The sequence below is a fragment of the Cynocephalus volans genome, chromosome 11, assembly GCF_027409185.1.
Source record: "Cynocephalus volans isolate mCynVol1 chromosome 11, mCynVol1.pri, whole genome shotgun sequence".
Lineage (NCBI taxonomy): Eukaryota > Metazoa > Chordata > Mammalia > Dermoptera > Cynocephalidae > Cynocephalus > Cynocephalus volans.
This window is the reverse complement of record NC_084470.1, coordinates 95258638-95279708: the sequence shown is the minus strand read 5'-3', so window position 1 is coordinate 95279708 and position 21071 is coordinate 95258638. Positions and strand designations below refer to the sequence as shown.

At 54.5% G+C, this 21071-nt stretch overlaps 1 protein-coding gene across 2 annotated transcripts in view; it reads right to left on the bottom strand.

The window, feature by feature from the left end:
• FBLN2 (fibulin 2) overlaps positions 1 to 21071 on the bottom strand; it is an 83321-nt gene that overhangs the window by 47731 nt on the left and 14519 nt on the right. For both annotated transcript variants that reach the window (XM_063113965.1, XM_063113966.1), the window contains exon 2: positions 9542 to 10852. In XM_063113965.1, coding sequence (XP_062970035.1) covers positions 9542 to 10811 — 1270 coding nt within the window. In that variant the 5' untranslated portion in view covers positions 10812 to 10852. The remainder of the gene's footprint in view (positions 1 to 9541; positions 10853 to 21071) is intronic.

Genomic DNA, 21071 nt, shown 5'->3' with positions numbered 1-21071 from the left:
AAATTCTGCCAGTCCCAGCAACCTGGATGAGCTTAGAGAAAATTAGGTGAAATAAGCCAGGCACAGAAAGAGAAATACCGCATGTCCTCACTCACAAGTGGGAGCTAAAAAAATTGAGAAGCAAGGAAAAAAAGAAAGAAAGAGAAAAAGAAAAGAAAGAGGGGGAGAAGGGAAAGAGAGAAACAGAGAAAGAAGAAAGAAAGAGAGAAAGAGAAAGAGAAGAAAGGGGAGGGGAGAGAGAGGGAGAGAGAGAGAGGAGAAAGAAAGAAAGAAGGAAGGAAGGAAGGAAGGAGAAAGAAAGAAAGAAGGAAGGAAGGAAGGAAGGAGAAAGAAAGAAAGAAAGAGAAAGAGAAGAAAGGAGAAAAGGGAGGAGAGAGAGAGGGAGAGAAAGACAGAAAGAAAGAAAGAAAGAAAGAAAGAAAGAAAGAAAGAAAGAAAGAAAGAAAGAAAGAAAGAAAGAAAGAAAGAAAGAAAGAAAGAAAGAAAGAAAGAAAAAGAAAATAACAATCACGTAATATGCTGAACTTTCAGAAGGTGAGAACGTAACTGTGGTTACTAGAGGTGGGAGGGGGAGGGGGAGGAGGTTAGTGAGAAATTGGTTAATGGACACAAAGAATGATTATGTTTTGCAATGATGCATGTGCTAATTATCCTGATTTGGTCATCACATACTGTACACAAATACAGATAGTCAACTCTACCCCACAAACATGTATAATCAACTGTTTACATTTTTTAAAAAATTTTTTTAAAAGTATGAAGGCGTAAATGTATAAAAACAGTGAACAAAAAAAACCCCAAAGTTGTGGGTCACACTGGGCCTCCACTGCCCCAAGGCAACATCTAGAACTGGGGAGCAGCTGCCCTTGAGGTCAAGGTGCGGGTCTCCAGTCTCCGTCTCCACAGCCCCACGGCCCGGGGACTGGTTCCCAACGGCTGCTTCACCTGCGGGCATCTGGGCTTGCTCCCCACTGTGCGCATTCCACAGGCCCGCCTGGCACAGTTTCTTGCGGCCACAGCAGGTTCCCCCACCCCAGCAGGAGGGTCTCCACCTTTCTGGTTCTCACCAAATCCCTGGCACACAACACAGCCTGATCCAGAGCGTGTGGTCTGTACCTGTGTCATGAATGGTAAGGGGCAGGCACGAGGCAGGGGCTGGGGCAAGACAAGGCAGCTTCTCTCCCCCTGTCCCGGGGCGCTCCCTGCAGCCAGATTTTGCTCTTTCTGCCCCTCCCACCCTCCACCATATGGATCCCAAAAGGTCCCAGCGTCCCCAACTGCTGCCAGGGAGGAGACCGGTGCTGGGGCAGTGCCAGCCGTGCCCTGGGGGCCTGAGGGCCGTGATCGAGAGCAGTCCCAGAGCCTCAGTCTGCCAGCAATGGGGAGACACCTGCTGGCTAAAGGCAGCCGGGAAAACTCAGGGAGGTGGCGGGCAGGGGCTGGGAAGTGCCCGTGGAAAGGGCCAAGTCAGTGGCCAGCAAACATCTGCTTCATTGGCCTCAGGGACCTTGGACAGGTCACTTAACCTCCCTGGGCCTCGGTCGCCTCATCCCTCATGGGGGTGTCATGAAGCTTAACAGACCAATACATGCTCAGGGAGGAACACAGCGCCTGGCGCATGGTAAATGCTCCACTGACGCCGGGTACTCCTGTGAGGGTGGAGAAGGGGACCCAGCGTGCAGACTCGGTGGAGCCCTTGGACAAGGCAGGCGAGTACAAGCAAAGCACACACAGACTAAACCACTCTGAGGTGGGCCAGGTTCAGAACATTCTATAGCGCCCTGCTTAATTTTCTCCTACCATGAGGGAAGGGGATCTTGTCTGTTCTGTTCACCGCTGTCTTCCCAGCACCTAGAACAGTGAGGTGGGCACTCGAAAAACATTTGGGGCATGAATAAAATGAGGAAAGAGGCATCCTCATGCACTGCAGCAGTGACTAAAATCTGGTACACCCCCTCTAGGGAGGACAGTTGACATCTACCAGGGTTATAAAGATACAGCCTGTCTCTGCTAAAGCTGAGCACATGCCAGCCAGTACCTCACAACAGAAATGCACACGCGTGAGAACCAAAAGATGGGTATCAGAAAGTTTGTGGCAACACTCCCGCTGACGGATCCACACTGGAAACAACCCAATGTCCCAAATAGGAGAATGAACAACCAAACCCCAAACCTGGGCCGGTCCATACAGTGGAGCACTACTCAATGGTAAAAAGTACCAACCGCTGACACCCACAACAACACGGCGAGTCTCAAAGACAGTGTGTGGAGCAAAAGAAGCCAGACACGAACGGGCACATCCAGTTCGGTTCATTTACAAAAGCCTAAGGGCAGGAAGATGAATCTCTGCCGTTAGAAGCCAGAGGAGCCGTCCTCTGGGCGGGGGCACAAAGGGGTTTCCTGGGGACTGACTGTGCTGTCCCACGATCTGAGTGCTGGCCCACATTGGTGTTCACCTGTGACAGTGTACTGTTGAGCTGTATGCTTCTCACAGTTGCTTATCCTCCAGCAAACAGTTTACAAAGAAAAAAAGAAATGCACACTGACCCAGCAAGGCCACCCGGGGCGTGGCATAAAGACGCTCACTGCAGTCACTTTCTCACACAAAAGACTGGAAACACCTGCATATCCATCGCCAAGAGCCTGTCAGTACGAGGCGGAACATGCACACAGCAGAGCCCTGTGTGGCTGTCACACAGAGTGAGGGAACTCTGCACGCAGCGACAGGGAAAGCTCCAGGACGCGCTGTCAATGGAAGAAAGCACAGCACAGAATGTGCGTGTCATGCATCAGCATCCGTGAAAGACACCTATGAGCATGTGCATTCCCCACTGTGGTCCTGGACCTAGAGGGTCCCCGAGACCCTTTCGGGCAACCATGAGATCAAGATTGTTTTCACAATAAATAACACTAAGACACTGGCTGTCCTCTTCACGCTATTTCTCCCCAAATACAGTGTGCAGAGAGCGGTGCGGTTTTCCAAAGACTGTAAGACACTGCCATGACGTCATTACTTGGATGGCTAACGGAATGTGTGCTGTGTATTCTGTGCTTTTTAGAATTTTCTAAAGCAATCTCATGAAAAGATGCTCAGCAGCACTAGTCATCAGGGAAATGCAAATCAAAACCACAACAAGATACTATCCACACGCATTAGGGGGGCCATAAAAACAGGCATTGGTGAGTCTGTGGAGAAACCAGAACACTTGTGCACCGCTGGTGGGAATGAGAAATGGTGCAGCCATGTGCAAAACAGTCTGGTGGTTCCACTAATGTTAGAGTTACCACATGACCCAGCAATTCTACGCCTAGGCCCACTCCCAAGATAGATGAAAACATATGTCCACACAAAAACTTGTACACAAATATTTATAGCAGCATTATTCATAATAGGCAAAAGCTGGAAACACAACGTCCATCAACAGATGCATGGATAAAAAATGTGGTATATTCCTACAACGGAATATTATTCTTCCATAAAAATAAATGAAGTCCTCATTCATGCTACAACATGGGTGAATCTTGAAAACGCTGTGCTAAGAGGAAGCAGACAGACACCCACAGAAGACCACAGACTGTGATTCCTGGGTATCCAGGAACCTCCAGCACATGCAAATCCATAGAGACAGAAGGTACGTGAGCGGTTGCTGGCGGTGAAAACGAGGAGGGCATGGAGAGTCACTGCTACAGGATGTGGGGCTTCTTTGGGGGGTGATGAAAATGTTCTGAAACTAGGTTTTAGTGATGTTTGCACAACTCTGCGAATATCCTAAAAGCCACTGAATTGTACACTTCAAATGGCGGGACTTTATGGTATGCAAATATCTCAATAAAGCTGCTTTTAAAGAAAGAAAAAAAAAAACAGAGTTAGAGTTAGTTTTAAAAATTAAAATAAACTCCCACAGTCCCCGCCTGGCCCCAGGCCCTCGATACAGGGCCAGCTGTGCAACACACCCATTTCCTCCCGGGCAGGGAGAGCCCAGCCACAGGTCACCCAGACCCACTCCTACCTCGGGGTCCCCCATGGGAGCCACAAGCCCATCACCTCTGCTGGGATACTAGGGCCCCCTGCCACCAGCTCTACTGTGACCCCCAGAAAAGCCCCCCACCCCAAGATGACAGCTTTCCCTCCCATAAAATGAGATGTCCTCATGGGCTCTCCTAGAGATGCCATAGGGTGAAACTCTCCACTTCTGATGGGTGCACCCTGAGAAGAGGACCTGAACCCACTGGAACCAGGGCTGGGTGGGTGACAAAACCCTGGAGAGCTGGCCTGGAGGGGTCCATAGCAAATGCAGAATACCTGCCCAGGCTGAAGGGCAGCCTCTTCTCAGCTCCCCACTGGCCAACCTGTGGCATGTGGGCCCAACATGGCCACATCCGCCAATTTTTCAGCACACACCAGCCAAAAAGCTGAATTTTAGGTGAAGTGTCCCAAATGTCTGCAATAAATTCTAATGTTTACACCAGTGCTTTTCAGACAGAAGCTAGCAGGTGGACAGGCAAGAGGTGGGTGTGCTGTTTTGATAGAACTGCTGGTGATGCCAGGCAGGCAGGCAGTGGCTTGACCAATGCTGGCCTCGCTCCCAAGGCTGGGCAGGCAGCACCCCCCTGAGACCTCACAGCAGCCCTGTGTGCTCAGAACCACACCATTTGGCAATGACGCTACAGGCTCCAGGTCACACTAGCAACAAGGAATGGGCTTTGCGGAACAAGGGCCACAGCCCCCCATGAGGCCAATCCCTCCCCAGCTCATTCTAGAAGCCTGGAGCTCCTGCAGCAGGTGATTCTGTCACACAGGCCATGGGCTCAGGTATCCAGAATCCAGGTCCCTAGGCCATGTTCATGGAGTCTTCAAACACTGTACAGGTTTAAACCCCCACAGGCCAAGACTGGAGAGGAGCGTCTACAGGAGCCTCTGGGGAACAGGGCAAGCCTAGGTGGGTCACTCTCTGCTACTCCCTGGAGTCACAGCCTGGTGACTGTGGGCACCACGGAGACCCATGGACATTGGAAAGGCCCAGCACTGTCTCCCGGGGCTGCATGGTGAGGGGCGAGATCCCTGCTCCTGTGTCCTCTTCCCCATACCCAGAGGGAGCTCTGAGAAACACAAACCAGATCCCGCCACCCCTGGCTTACACCTTCAGTGGCTCCCTACTGCCCTCGGGACAAAGGCCCAAATCTTCATCTTGCGTATGCACATGTCACCCTGGGTCTGATCCCTGCCACCTCCCCAGCCTCTTCTCACACCAGCCACAGCACTTGCTTTCGATCTAGTTCAATTCACTCCAGCTGCAGGGCCACTGCACCTGCCATTCCCCTACCTGGAGCACCCTCTTCTCCCCACTACCCACCTACACCTTATCCTCCACATTGCCACTGAGGCGTCACTCTCTCCAGGAAGCCTTCCCTGATCGCCAGGAGTCAGATCTCCCAAGACAGCCTCACAGAGCACTTCTGCCTCATTCCTCAGCCTGCATCGCAGCTCAGAACGTCACGCTTGTGTGACTGCCGGGTTATCTTTCCTACAAAAGCCTAAGCTCCCAGGAGCAGGTCTGCACTGGATTTTGCTAACACTGTACACTCAGCATCTGCCCCAGCCCCCTGCACACACCAGGCACTCAAAAGGAACTGCCATGGTTGAAGAAACGGAGAAATGCAGAAGCCACCTGGTTCTACCGCGCTCCGCCTGCGTGGCCTGTGCTCTCCGAAGCTCACTTTCTGCTCCTGTGAACTGACAGGGGCTGGTGTGATGATTAAAAAGGCTCAATAATCAGAGTGCTTACAGCATGCCAGGCGCAAGTTGCAAGTGCTGTATGGTGTCTGTAACCGATAGAAACAGTCATCTGAAAGTTTAGGAGTTTCCTCGCTAACCTGAGTGTCAGGGCTTTCAGAGACCCCTGCCCTGCAGAATCTAGTTTTGTGAGGCCCCAAGGAGGGGGCCCCTTTCCTGCCACAAGTTCCTGGAGCCCACAGAGCTTGTGCTGGAGCCTTTTTCAGGAAGGGGGCTGCCTACGTCTGCTCCTGGAAGGAACCTCCGACCTCCTGAGGGCCCCCTCCCCAGGAGGGAAGCGGGAGGCATCCCCAGCTCCCTCCGTACCGCCAGCCCAGTGGGAGAAGCGGCCCTCACAAACAGTGACAACACACATCACACCCCTCCTCCCCAGCCCAGGAAGCCGGGCATGTGGCTTCCATTAGGCCACATCTGGACATGCTCAGAGGCAGGGACGGCCCAGCCGAGGCATCCCAGAGCCCTGGCACAGCTCCGGCTCCAAGACAGGACCCCCAACCCAGCCCCGCCTGGGGTGATGGCTGGAAGCCTCCTTCTCCAGGCCCCAGGGCTGCCATGGCAACATGGCTGGGGGGCCATTTCCGGCCCCATCACCCGCCTCTCGGCAGGCACCAGGAGCTGAGCAGGGCAAAGCTTAACTCCCAGCTGCTCCCCACCATGATACCTCCACCACCCAGATGCCCCCGGGCCCATCCACAACAGCAGCCAGGGGGTTCTAAGGCCCAAACCCCACTCCTTCCAGGCAATCTGTCAGGCAACCTGAACCCCCACCCGCAGGTCCCCTATCACACACCCTCCCCAGGCCACGTACCCACGGTTGTGACCAGGAATAAATGTGCATGTGTGTTTGTCCACTAATGCCTTCCTCCCCATCAGATCCCAAAGGGGAGAGGATGTGCCCTCCTTGTTTGCTGGCACGACCCCTGACACAGAGAGGGTGCTCCGTAAATATCTGCTGGAGAAATAAGCGGGGGGACTGGAGAACAGATGGTGAGCAATAACCGCTAACATTTTTAATTACTCAGCAAGTACTCAGCCAGGGCCGAGCATTTGACATGAATTAGCTCATTTAAACCCCATGAAGCAGGGATTTCTCTGCTGGTTACAGATGGAGAAACTGAGGCACAGAACAGTAAGCCACTTGCCTAAGCTGCATGGGTTGTGGAGTCAGAGCACATGAATTGGTGGGTGACAGGTGGACCCTGGGTGGGCCGAAGGACAAAAAACGGGGGGGGTGGATGTTTATGAGGCCAGGCCTGAGCTCCTGAGTCCTATTTAAATCCACCCCCGTCTCGCACCATGCCCCCACCCCTGACTCCTCATTCCTTCCATTCCCTACACACCAAAAGCTGCAGCTGCCTGTCCATGTCCTGCTAATTCTAGTCTCTGGGGCTTTGCATGTGCTCAGCCCCTGCCAGGACAGCCCTCAGACAGGATAAGGGGCACTCAGTCAGGGCCTCTACTCTCCCCAGCAGCCCTCATCAAAGACCACATGCCAAAATCCATCTGAGAAAGCCCAGGGCAGAAGAAAAAAACTGGGGCTCCTGAAAACAAAGCTGTTCTCCAGGATTCCAAGGCCCAGAATCACAGAGAAGCCGCCTCTGGCAGCAAGAGGTGGGGGTTGGGGACAAGGGTATGAGCTGCACTTATTCTGGAAGCCCTGGAGGCTGCACCCTAAGCATGCTGCATGCACCACTCAGGAGCCAGACTGAAAGCCCTCCCAGGGCGCATGTGCCTTACACACCCTCACCCCCCAAGCAAGCCTCCCACCTCCCGCAGGCTCAGGGGTGGGTGGGGAGCGGAGTGAGAGGTGCATACTGTCCTGGTCCCAGCCCACCACTTCCCACCATGAGACCTGGAGCCACAAGCCACACCTCTCGGGTCCAGCTCAGTTTAGAGTGGGGAGATGGAGCCCACCTCCCCCACTTGTCGGGAGGAACAAGTCACTGAAACAGGACCCTGGCCACTAGTAGGTGCTCAGCAAGGGTGAGTTCTGTGCCCCACCCACTGAAAGCAGGCTGGAAGCAGCGGTTTCAGAGAGTGGGGGCTTCTGGGCCTAGAAGATCCCTCAGAGCTCCCCAGTTCCACCCTTGCTGCATGTGCACAGGCTTTACACACAGTCCATGGTCAGCAAGAGCTGTGGGAGCACTTAGATGGGGAAACAGGGCCCAAGCTGGTTAAGAGGCTTGCCTGAGGCCATACAGCTACGGGCAGCAGGAAAGGAGAATAGAAACGATGCAGAAATTTCAGCATCTCTCATGCCCCCACTTCCAAGAAGCCTTCCCAGATACCACCCAGACATCCCTCCCTCACAGCCTCTGACCTGTGAACAAGGTGCATACTAGTCCATCCCTGCCTTCCCATGGCCCACCGGGGCCTGCTCACAGTTGATACCTAAAGCAGGTGTATAGACTGAATAATATAGGACTGAACAAGATGCAGGCTCCCCGCTGTGGGGAGAGAGCTCTAGAAACCAGACAACTCCCCAGAGCACCTTCAGAGGGGCAGGAGGGTGAGACAAGACACAGAGATTCAGGGAAGGCTTCCTGGAAGAGATGCTGTCTGAGCTGGCCAGGAACAGTGTGAACAGATGCTTGGAACAGAGGGGAGACAGTGTGGGGTGCTCAGGAGACAGCTGGGGAATGAGTGTGAGAAAGGACAACTGAGAGAGGGGGTGGCCAGAGAGCCCCCACTGATTCACTATTTATTCATCCAACATCTACAGAGCCCCAGCTGTGTGCAGGCCTTGCTGGAGGCCCTTGGGCTCAGCGGAGAATATGACAGATGGATTCCCCGCACTCATCTCATGGCACTAGCATTCTACTGAGGGAGAAAAATGATAAACAAATACATGAGTTATTATGTACAGTGTCAGATATTGCCAAGAGAAATTAAAGCAAGGTAAGAGGAAAGGTGGGTGGGCAGGGACAGCCTCCCCAGGGAGGTGGCCTGAACAGAGAGCTGAATGAAGGGAAGCAGCCAGCCACCTGGGCCCCTGGAAGAGCGTTCTGGGAAGAGGGAGGGCAGGTGCGGCAAGAGGTGCCTGGCCAGGAGGCGAAGGGAGCTGAGCAGAGTGGGGTAGGGGAGGAGAACAGGAGAGGAGGTCCAGAAGGCACAGGGGCAGGCCGTGCAGGGTCTATGGCCACTGTGAGGACTTTGGCTTTTACTCTGAGTGAAGTGGGAGCCACAGCAGGGTACTGAGCGGAGAAGGACCGAGGGCTAACTTGTGTGTTAACAGGATCCCTGGCTGGAAGGAGGGGCAGAGGTGGTGCCGGGTTCTCACAAGGGGCCCCACAAGAGAACACGTGTGGAAGCAGTCTGGAAGCAGAGGTGTCAGGGTGCCACTTCAGAGACCAAGATGGCAGCTGTGCCTGGAGGCATCCAACAGAGAGGATGTGAGCAGGCAGCTGGCCCAGCTCTGCAAAGCTCCAAACTTGCTGCCAGGGTACCTGTGGACTGTGGTTTCTACCAGGCCCAGCCTGCACCCAAGCAGGAACCCTCCTCAGGGACCGCAGCTCTGATGAGGTATGCCCACAACAGGCCTCACCTCCACCCACCCACTCCATCCCCTAGAGCGAGACCTGGGAGAAAGCACTGTCTTGGATCCTTCAGATTGCACCATCGTAGGCCAGTCCCCACAGACCCAGCCCCCAACCCCAGGCAGCTGTGCAGAGGCCTGGGCTGCAACCAAAGCCCTGAAGCTGCCCTTCCCGGCCGAGTGCCCCTGGAGGAACCAGGAAAGAGTCTTACCTTCAGCGTTGCCTCTGGGGACAGAATGGACAGAGTTGCGGTCTGTGTCCTTCTCTGCCCAGGAACGAGGCAAAACCTGTGGCTGCCTAGGCGCTTCCTGGGTGGGTGGGACCTTGGCTGCATCATGCAGAGGCGTGGACAGGATGGTGGGTGTGCTGGGTTTGACCAGGCCCCCAGAAGAGCTCAGTGTAGCCTGTGACAGGACCAGGCCAGAAGTGCCTGACCCCGGCACTGACGTGGCTTCCTCCTGCCCAGCACCACGAGGAGTTGCCTGGGCATCTGGGATGAGGTTCTCTTCAGGCCCAGCCCTGGCTTCTGCCCCGGCTTCTGTCCCCTCCTCCTGGACAGGGAGACCAGGTCCAGCTGGACCTGTGGTGGGTAGCACATCCAGCCCCTGGGGCCCACCTGCTGCCAGCTGCTGCGTGATGGCTGTTTCTTCCCTCTCCTCTTCCTCTTCCTCCTCACTGTCCTCTGTCACTCTCCTAGCTTTGGCCTGCACAGGGGCCGGGGGGCCCAGGGCAGTGGCCGCCGTGGGTCTGGGGAGGGCGGCTGACCAGGGAGTCGCCTGGATGGCAGACAGTGCCTGACTCCCACCTCCCAGAGCGGCCGGAGGGCCCCCTGCACCCGCCTGGATCTCCCCTGCCAGGGCCGCCGCCTCCGCCTCAGCCACCTCCTGGTCATAGCTGTAGGGGTCTTCATAGTGTCGCTCAGGGTCACTCTCCTCGGTGTCTGACAGGTTCCCCTGGCAACCAGGGAGCTGATAGCAGATGAGCTCACCACCGGCATCAGGGCAATGGCAGGCCCGGCAGGGTGGCAGGTGGATGGTGTGGCCGGCAGCGTACTTGCGGCCCGCGTGGATGCAGCCCACCTGTCCACACTGCGGGCAGCTGTCGGCAGCCGCCACGGCCTCTATGCAGTTGGGTGGCAGCTCCGGGCACAGCATGAACTGGCAGCTGATCTTGCCGCCGCCCGGCGGGCAGGAGCACTCAGTGCTGCCAAAGTCCACAAAGTAGGATTGGCCGGCGGGCACGCGGCCACGCACGAAGCCGCCCTGCAGGCAGTCATAGTACTGGTAGCCCTCGCAGGCGCAGCCCCGCTGCACACATGTGGCGCAGCAGGCGCCCGGCTCCAGCGCCTCCTCGATGCAGTTCTCTAGCGGCGGGCACTCGACACCTGTGCAGTCCTGCCGCGGGGTCACAGCACCCACGCTCAGGCCCAGTGCCAGGGCCAGGGCCAACCAGGCTCCTGCAGGCTCCCAGAGCAGCGCCATGGTACAGACCAGCCCAGGACGGTCCCCTCTCCTGCAAGGCCCTGGAGAAACCAGAAAGAAAGCCTGTCAGCACCAGGGGCACATACACACGTGGGGCACAAACAGCTTCAGCCACCTCCACTCACACACATGCACTTGTCCTCATGCACACTCTGCCAAGTTTGCTCAGATGCACACTCTGCCAAGTTTGCTCAAATACACACAGCCTCTGCCACGCGTGGGGAAGATCCAGAGATAGGCGAGTGCACAGTCGCTCAGGTGCCACAGGTGTTGATGCTGCCAACACAGCCCTTTGTCTGCATCCTGACACAGGCCCTCTGACTGGGCCCCTCATGCCCACGGTCACACACACACACACACACACACACACACACACACACACACACAAACAAACAAACAACCACACCCTCTCTCAGTCACTCACTCACCAGGGCACACGTCCAGCGACTCAGGCACCCTGTGTCTCACACACTGCCCCACAGTCCTCCATGCACACTGACACACAGTCTCACCCATGGCCACACCTACATGCAGGACACACCTACATGCAGGACACACCCACAGGTGGTCCTGCATGTATAGTCCCAGCCACTAGTGCATACACACACAACCACCCAATTTCTCTCTCCAAAAACCCAGCTCAGTTCCCAGCCATCTGCCCCTGGCTGGTGGCCAGGGGATACAGTCAGTGACGAATGCTGGGCAGGAATGAGCCCCTGCTGCAGCCCCAACCCTCAGACCCCAGGGCTCAGCAGCACCCCGTGTGACCCCTGGGACTGCAAGTTGAGCCCCAGGGGACACTCCAGCCAACCTCCTCAGCAGCACCAGCAAATGCACCCTAGGAACCTAGCTGTCCTGACACCCTCTACACCTTTCCCAAGTCCCATCAATTGGTTCTCCTCCTGCACAGCTCTCCACTCTCTCTGCTCCTTCCCTCCATCACCGAGCCCTGCCCCAGCTCCAGCCTCACCTCCCGTCTGCCCTCTGCCACTCCACCTCCCCTTCCCTGGGATGCCAGTGTGATCTGACAGTAGCTGGCCTGAACACACCAAGGGCTCTTTCCTCCCTGGCCCTGCTCACCATCCTCTACAAGCCACTCAAGTGCACCTTCTCGCCAGTCCTCACTCCTCCCCCCACCTCCACTTTCACAAAAGTCAGTCCCGCTGAGACTTGGTGGCCAGGCCTGTCCCATCTAGACAGCACACTTCTGCAAAGTCACAGGCAAGGCATCTTTCTCACCAGCTCCCGGCCCTGACCCAGTGCCCGGCCCTGGGCTATGCTGATGTTGGTAGCTACCCTGCTAAAAGTGTCTAATTTTTTTTTTTTAAAAAAGAAAAGAGAATGAAGTGACATCTCTAGTATTTTAATTTGTCATTTCAAACTTATAAAAAATAGTAGCTTTTTAAAAGTTTCTGATGAAGAAGGGGAGAAAGGAAGCAGAGAGCGGAGCTGTTGTTCTTTCTAGAGGAAGCAGTCGTGTGCTGCCCACCTCCCAGCTGAGCCCAGGGCAGGGGCAGGTGAGCAGGACCAGAGCACAGAGGGCAGTGACAGAGTGACAGCTGGCTGTTGCCACCAGCAGCGGTCACCAGGCTGCCCCCACCCCAATGCCTAGCATGGCTGGTTGACCAGAGCTGACTGAGTGCCTCCTCTGTATGGGGCACCCTCGAGGACCTGGGGCTTTATCAGCCAATGAGACAGGCCTCCTGGCGGTCCTCCTGGCAGTCCTCCCAGCAAGGACACTGCTGAAGGGAGGCAGATAGCAAACCCAAACCCAAGAGCAGATCCTCAGAGAGCTGAATGCGGGCAGGAGCAGGTGCAATGAAGAAATGCACCAACAAAAGCCCGGGGGTGGAAATAAGAAGCGGCCGGGTGGAGACAGCCTATTTCAGAAGGTGATCAAGGAAGGCTTCTCTGAGGAGGTGGCATTTGAGCTGAGATCCGAATGGTCTGTCTGGAGGCAAAGCATGTCAGACAACAGGAACAGCAAGGGCAAAGGGCCTGAGGCAGGACGGCAGGACGCAGGTGAGGAAGAGCAGAGGGCCTCCATGGCTGAAGTCGAATGAACAAGGACAACGTGGTGGCAGCAGCAGATCGAGCAGGATTCTGGTCTCAGCATGCCTGGAGGCCCCAGCCCTGATCCGACTCTCTAGGTCAAGAGGGATCCCCCTGGCTGCTATGCTGAGACAGGGAAGTAGGCAGCAAGAAGGTGAGAGACGGCCGGGGCAGTGAGTGGTGAGGATCAGGAGAGGAAGGTGGAAAGGGGATTTATTCTGAAGGCAGAGTAGATGGGATTGGCTGATGGACTAGATGGGGCAAGATGAAGGTAACGAGTCCAGGAGGAGTCAAGAGTTCTGGCCTGAGCACCTGGAAGCGGCCGTGTCTGGAAGCAGGGGAGGCTGCCGATGGTGGCTTTGGACAGCGGGGGAGACTGAAGTCTGGTTTGGGCTGTGCCCAGTTGGAGAAGCCCAGGACTTGGCCAACGAGAAGGCTGCTGGAGACAACCATGCCAGGCCCAGAGGCCAGGGAGTCCAAGGGACCCTCTGGGGCCATGAGGGCTGACACCCTCTGCCCCCACACTGAGATGCCAGCTCTGGAGAGCAGAGGGCTCCATAAAGCCATGAGAGCAGGAGTCAGCTGCTGGGAGAATCAGGACCTTCAATCCCAATTGACAAAGTCAACGCCCTCTAGATGGTGATGGGGGAGGGGTACAAACGCCTTCAGGTCCACTCTCAACAATGCCATTTAAGAAAGGAAATCTCTACCGAACCCAGACCTGAACTCCCCTCCAGCCCTCACACATACCCACGCACCCTGGCTGCAGGCAGGCCGCAGGCCGGTCTCTCCTAGCGCTTCTCCCAGAGGAACCTCCATCCCAGCTGGCCCTGGCCCCCTCACCTGATCCTCCAGGCCTGTCCCCTTGCTCTGCGTACCCGCACGGCCCCCAGGGTGGCTCGGTGCTTTGACTCCCAGCATCACATTCTGTCTATACCCAGTGGTTCCAGATTACAGGCTCGCCCATCGCCCCAGGCCCAGGGTACCGACAAAGAACATCAGGACCAGGCCTGATTCTGCGTTCTCCTCATGTGCTTGCTGTGCAACCCCAGCCAAGGGCCTGGCCCTCTCTGAATGAAGAGGTTCAACCATACCTCACGTCGTGGTTGGGGTCCATGGGCACTATCTAGCCAACAAGTGCATTTTGTTTGGCCCACACAGTGGGTTTTTAGTTTTAAATCGGTTACCAGTATTCACAAATTGGAAGCATTCATGTGAAAATTCAGGTTTCCACTCTTCAAAACCACTGAGTTCCGGCCACCAGGGTTTGAGTTCCTGGTTTCCCTGCATGGTCTGGGGCCTCCCTGCATGTAGATCAGAGCCCCATGGTGCTGTCGGAAGACTGTCTGCCTGCCCCAGAGGGGAAAGGACCAGCTGGGATGTGTCCAGAAGAGGTGGCCTGGGTGGGGAGGGGGTGGCTCACCTGGAGAAGAACAGCCTCACTGTCCTCACGTTTCCACAGCTGCTCTGAATGGGACACGTGTGTACAGGAGCAGGGGCAGAAATGGCAGATCTCAACCCCACGTGCAGAAAGATTTCTCCAGGTCAGGGATACACCTGGCTGCTGGAGGAGGGAGTGAGCTCTACATGCCTGGAGATAAGCAAGCAGGGCTGGAGACATTTGCACAAGTGAGAAGCAGGAGGGCACAAACTGTACATTGCTGGGTCGCAGATCAATCACACCCCTCCCAGGAGCTCCAACCGGGTTTTCCCACAGACCCTGCAGCAAGTGGCCTCCTGAACTTCTGGCCTCTGCAGACAGCCCCACACACACACTCAGGGATGGGGTGGGGAAAAGGGCTGACTTCTCTGCAGGGAGGGGCCCCAGCAGTGCATCTCTGGCTGGCACAGCCCCTGTGACAGGCTGCACGGTGCCTGCCGGGCTGGGTCACACTGCACTGCACCAGCCCTGCCGAGACAGGGACTCATCGGGAGCCAGGGAAATGTGAATTAAAAGCAGCGCAGGCTCTCAGTTTCCGCCTACTAGGAAGGCAGGTGGGAGAGTTACGATATCACTATCACTGCCGTGCCACTGCCCAGGTGTCCATGGGAGCAGCCACTCTGGAGGGCGGCACACGTGCAGTTAAGCGCACACGTGCCCCGTGCCTCTGCCGTTCTGATGTCCAGTGAACCACTCAAGGAAATACGTACCAGGCCCACACGGCCCATGGTGGCCACTGGGCGGGCATCCGTCTGGGGGTAGGAGGGGTCGGCAGGGGGAGGCCACTGGGCCAGTTCCTGTCCAGCTGCGCATCCCCAGATGCACTGCCCGCCCTTCTCCACCCTGTTCTGTACTAGGCTTGCTGACTGCAGACTGCATCCTGACTCCCAAGCCCCCCCGGCTTCCTGAGGGTTCAACCAACAGGAGCCCCTGACAGAAGATCAGAGGGTGGGAGAGAGAGGCTGGTGTTCATTCTCCAGCCCCCTCCCTCCTGGGCAGGGGCTTGGAGGTAGCTGTCCCCCGACCCCATGGCCACAGCTTCCGTCCAGCGACCCCCTCCCTCTGCCACAGCCCTGGTGGAGTTCTCACAGCTACCCTCCCCACCCCTTCGGGCTCACGGTGGTAACAGCTCCCCACTGTCGCTACTCCTGGAGCTGCCCACTCCCCAGTGGGTTCCTCTAACTCTGCCGACACCCTGACAGACACACCCCCGGGGAGGACTCCTCAGCACTCTAAGCTAACAATTCAGTGTACATTCAAAATAGAACACTAAGGGGGAAAGGTAAGAAGAGACAGAACAAGATATATAGCCCAAGCCATTAATCTGAATTAAAAATGCATGCATGCAAGGTAAAAGACACATTTTGCAAGACACAGGCAAATTAATAGATGCAGGGGTGCTTTAAAAAGTTCATAGAAAGATTCGTATTATCTTTTAATCCTATTTTTCCACGAACTTTCTGAAGAATGCTCCTACACACTAAGCAAAATTGGACGTCTGCCTGCAGGGGGAGGGAATGGAGAGGGGAACAGAGATGAAGGGGAATAAATAAACCAGTTAAACTAGAGCAGGACCCTGCAGAGACCAAGGTGATAGTGTGTTACTAGCGGAGGAGTGTAAGTAACGCAACTCATAGTGCCTAAGGGCTAGGTGAAAAACCGGAAACAATCCAGAGTCCCAACTGGCCACCTAGACAAGCGGAAACCCCTCCAGCCTCAGGAAGAGTGCAGGTGAGCCGGCCCCACGTGACCACACCTGGCCGATCCTCAAGGCACATCTACCTCTTTAAAAGGAGAGCAAATGAGTCTCTCTCTCTGCTCTGCCATTTTTTGCCATGTGAGACCCCTGCGTTGCTATAAAGCCACCACCAAAGAAGACCCTCACCAGATGTGTTCCCTGGACTTTGGACTTCCCAGCCTCTGAAACTGTAAGCAATAAATTTTGTTTTCTTACAAATCACCCAGTTCCAGGTATTATGTTATAAGCAACAGAAATAGACACACGGTGACTGTTTTAGGGATGGGCATGTGACCGAGCCTAGCCAATGAGACTCAGGACTGTGGCCGTCTGATAGAACAATGGCAGAGGGATACTAAGGCCAGGCAGCATCTGCCTTAGTATCTGAGAGCCCTGGGCCACCAGGTAAGACGTCTGACTGCCCTGCCGCAGAGACCATATGAGCCCAGCCCTCCACCCCTCCCTGCCAAGGTGCCACGTGTATAAATGAAGCCATTATGGATGCCCCCATCAGCCCAGAGGCCAGATGAATACCACCAATGGCCCTAATGATGCCCCATGGGGCAGAAAAGAGGCCCAGCCAAGCCCAGCCTCAGTTCCAGAGCGAACTGCAGGACTCTTACTGCTTTCAGCCACCAGCATCGCAACAGTTGGTTACGCAGCAGTAAGTAACCGGTACCACTGGGATCTAAAGTCAGCACTGAAAAGCAGACAAATCCAGAGGTGAGACATCCTATAGGATAAATGGCCTGGCCTCTTCAGCATGTAGGAAAAGGGGGTAGGGAGAAGCTGCTCTCGATTAAAAGGGTCCTAAGACAGAACCACCAAATGCACATGGGATTCTTGACTGGACCCTGGGATGAGAAAAGCAGCCAAGAGAGACATGTGGGGCTGACAGAGGCACTCTGAGGATGGACTGAGTGTCAGCCACATCCAGGAGCGGGGACTCATTCTGGGGGCTGTGACGGTTGTCAAACGCTGGCATTTTAAAAAACAAATGCTTTACATATCATCCTGTCTATAACATGCTCTACTACAGCATGAAAAGTCATCAAAGGCAATATGGACAAATGTCGACAGCTGTAAGTCAAGGAGACGGGCAGCTGGGGTTCCTTTAACAGTACTATTCGGCTGGCCATTCTTCATTGTAGGAGGCACAAAGGCAAGGGGCATGTAGGTGGGAATGAAGGATGTCAAGCCACCAAAGTGGCATTCAACACGCAGCATCGGGGGAGCATCTACCCTGTGGATGAATCTTTGACATCCACATAGAGAAACGGGAGCAGGCTCAAGACAGGACCAGAGGGCAGTGGGTGGAGGCCTGGGCTGCCCCAGCTTTGGTCTTTGTTGATTAAATCCCTGCGAGGGGCGGGGCGGGAGGCACCTGGGGATTCTACAGTGAGCAGTGGGGTTCCCACCTAGGTTACATTCTCAAGGCCATCACTTGAATGTGGACAGGGCAGCAGAGGTGGTGGGAAGGGCACACTCAGCAAGGGTCTCTTCCCAAGGAGTGTCCGTGGAACAGGAGACCCTTCAGACATGCCCACTCTCTCACGGTCTCCCCACCACAGGGCACCGGGTGGGCAGGATGGGGGAGGGTGGTCTCTGGCATATCAGAGTCAGAAGACGCTGCTCAGACCTCACCTGCCCCTCCTTGCCTGACTGCAAGCTCCTCCTCTGTCGTCTTTGCTGCTCCCCCACCCGTCACAAAATGCACACGCACATCCCTGCAGCAAGGTGACACAGCCTCCTTTGACAAATTAACTTCCACATTCAACCACAGCAGACCCCTCACGAAAATGCTCCAGGCTGGCAAGGACACTGGAAGGTCAAAGCCACCCGGGGGGGAACTTCACCAGTGCCCCCATTGTCGAAAGTGGGATCCTGCCATAGTGAGAGCACAGACCGCGTCATATGACATCAAGTCACCCAGTAAGAAGAGTTCATCCTTTCTCCAGTTCTCTGATCCTTCTGCCTCTGACAAGAATGGGCTTGCCAGATCTCGCAAATAAAAATACAGGACGTGCAGTTACACTGGAATTTCAGATAAACAGATAACTGTTTAGTGTTTGAGTATGTGCTGTGCAATGTTTGGGACATACTTATTTGATGCTTATTTGAAATTCCAATTTAACAAGGCAGCCTACGTTTGATCGGATAACTCTAAATAATAAGAAAGTCTCAGGTTGCCATGGATATGGCTTTACAACTTTTTAAATATTTGCTGGGGACCTCTCTTTTAAACAACAGGCAGCTGTATCAAAACACTGGGACTTGCAAACAGCTGGGATGACAGCAGGGAAATAAACACATGAGATACTCGCAGACATGCCGCTTGCGCGCGCGCGCGCACACACACACACACACACACACACACACACACAAGTAATCAATACCACCTGGCCTGCTGGCTCCACCCAGATGGCTGCCCCCAGCCCCCAAGTCAAACCAGAGGGCAGGTGCAAACCAGCCACCAAGCCCAGGGGCACACAAACCGTGTTTATGGGGCCCACGCTGTACTTTTTAAATTAGCTGCCAAAATTACTAATTTACAATTAACTTAATACTGTAACATTTAATACCTGAGCATTTTATACCAAGGCATGGGGCTGACAGCAGGGCTTTCCTGGTCTAACTCAGACTCATGTTCGCTCTCTGCTGGCATTGGTGGGCTGGCATTGGTAGGCTTGCTTGTCCCTTTCTACTGGCCTGGACTCTCCAAAGCCCTGAGCTTCTCCATCCACACCCGCAGGAGAGCAGCCCAGATGAGGGAGTTCCTGCCCCCCACACCCCCACCCCAGAGTCACCTCCTGAGGAGCCTGGTTTCCTGGGTTAGATGTACATCTTCCATACATGTTGGACACTGGGAATTCTCACCCCCTTCCGAGGAGACCACCCCTGACACATGAACTAGACAGCCTCAGGATGTCAGTCATATCAGAATCCAACCCGGCACCCTGCAGCTGTGCAAGACCCACGATGGTAGGAGGAATAAGTGAGTTGCACACTGTCTCAGGTTGGGCTCCCCAGATGCAGAGCCCAAGACAGGGTGCTTGTACATGTGGCTCACTGGAGAAGAGCTCTGAGGAGAAGAGAAAGAGGAGGCAGGAGAGGAGGGGCGAGCTGGGCAAAGCTGTCATCTCAGCTGGACTACAGCAACAGCCTGACCCACAGGGACCCTGCAGTGTGAAGGGCATGTGGGGGCTCGTCCCACCCACAGGCATATTAGTCAGTCATTGGCCAAAGACCATGGGGATCCCAGGCATCTTGAGGGAGGGGAGGCAACACCTGCCAACCAAGAGCAAGCGGCTGGAGAAGGCTCAGGTGCAAACCATTAGCAGCCGACACCAGCAACACCTGTGGCCACTGGGGGACGTGTGCACCTGCAGGTGAGCTGGACAGAGCACCAGCAGTGGCCATGGTGTCCAACACACACAAAGACACACAGCTACACACTCAGGCAAAAGCAGGTAAGACAGCTTGGTCCTAGAAACTGTCCAAAACCCTACCTTTAATTATAATTTAGCCTGGGATCACACAAGGCTAAGAAAAGTAAGAAAGTTATTTATTTAAAATAATATTTGCACACTCATGTTCACTGCAGCATTGTTCACAAGAGACAAAGGGTGGGAGCAACCCAAGTGTTCATCAGTGGATGAATGAATTAACAAAGTGTGGTCTGTACACACGATGGAATGTCATCAGCCTGGAAAAAGAAGGGAATTCTGACACGTGCTACAACACAGATGAACCTCGAGGACCTTATGCTGAGTGATACAGCCAGAGACAAAAGGACAAATACCGCATGATTCCATTTATATAAGCTAACTAGAGTAGTCAAATTCATAGAAAGTAGAAAGGTAGTTGGCAGGGACTGAAAGTGAGGGAGAGGGGGAGTTACTGCCTAATGGATACAGAGTTTCAGTATGAGAAGATGAAAAAGTTCTGAAATAGACAGTGGTGACCAGTGCACAACAATACAAATTTATTTAATATCACTGAGCAGTACACTTATAAATGGTTAAAATGGTAAATTCTATGTATATTCTACCAAAATAAAAAGTAATAATAACATGCACTGTACAGTCAAAAGCGAGGGATCAAAGAGCAGACAGAGGAGAGGGAAGAAAGCACACAGTGAAGGGCTGGCAGGAAGCCAGGGCTGCTCCTGAGACCTCGCCATAGTAGTAAGCTTCCTGGCGGCCAAGGCCAAAAGGGAAATTAGAAGGTGACCCGGTGCTCCTTGTCTGATAAGAGGAAGTCATCTAGTTCACTGGGAAAAATAAACTTGTTCTTGGCACAAAACATCAGTAGGAATGTTAGCTGTTGATCAGGTTCATATTAACCACCACTTCCTCAGTGCTGACATAATGCCAAACACCGGACTGTGAGTTTCCAGGAATGTTTATTTAACCATGCTCTATAGATGAGGAAACTGTAAGTGAGGGGTAGGGTTCGGCTACTGGTTTGGATTAGGTTCCAAGGTCACATAACCAGTAAAAGGTGGCACAGGGATTTGAACCCAGGTCTGTCTGGCCAAGGGAGTATGTTCAGAGTCCTGCAGTTTGCAGCTATTCATCAAGAACCTGCTACCTGCTGGCCCCCATTACAGGCGCTGGGGTTGTAGCAGTGGACAGACCAATGAAAGTTCTGCCCTCATATGTCTGACATTCTGGTGGAGGGAACAGACAAGGGACAAATAAATAAGATAACCTGGGCATTGTGATGGAGAGAGACTGGATCTCCTTTGGCAAGAGTGGTCAGAGTGGGCATAGGAGGAGACATCCCATCTGAGAGCTGCCTGGCAAAAATGTGGTGGCCAAGGGAAGATTGGAGAATGGTATCCCAGATAGAGGTAACAGCATGTACAAAGGTCCTGAGGCAGGAACCAGCCTGACACACTGTGGCTGACATGCAGGGAACAAGGCGGGGGAGGGAGGGGGCGGTGAGAAGCAAGAGAACAGGTGGGGAAGGGTGACATGAACATCAAGGAAGGAAAGAAGCCGAGGAGAGATAAGTCAGTCACCCA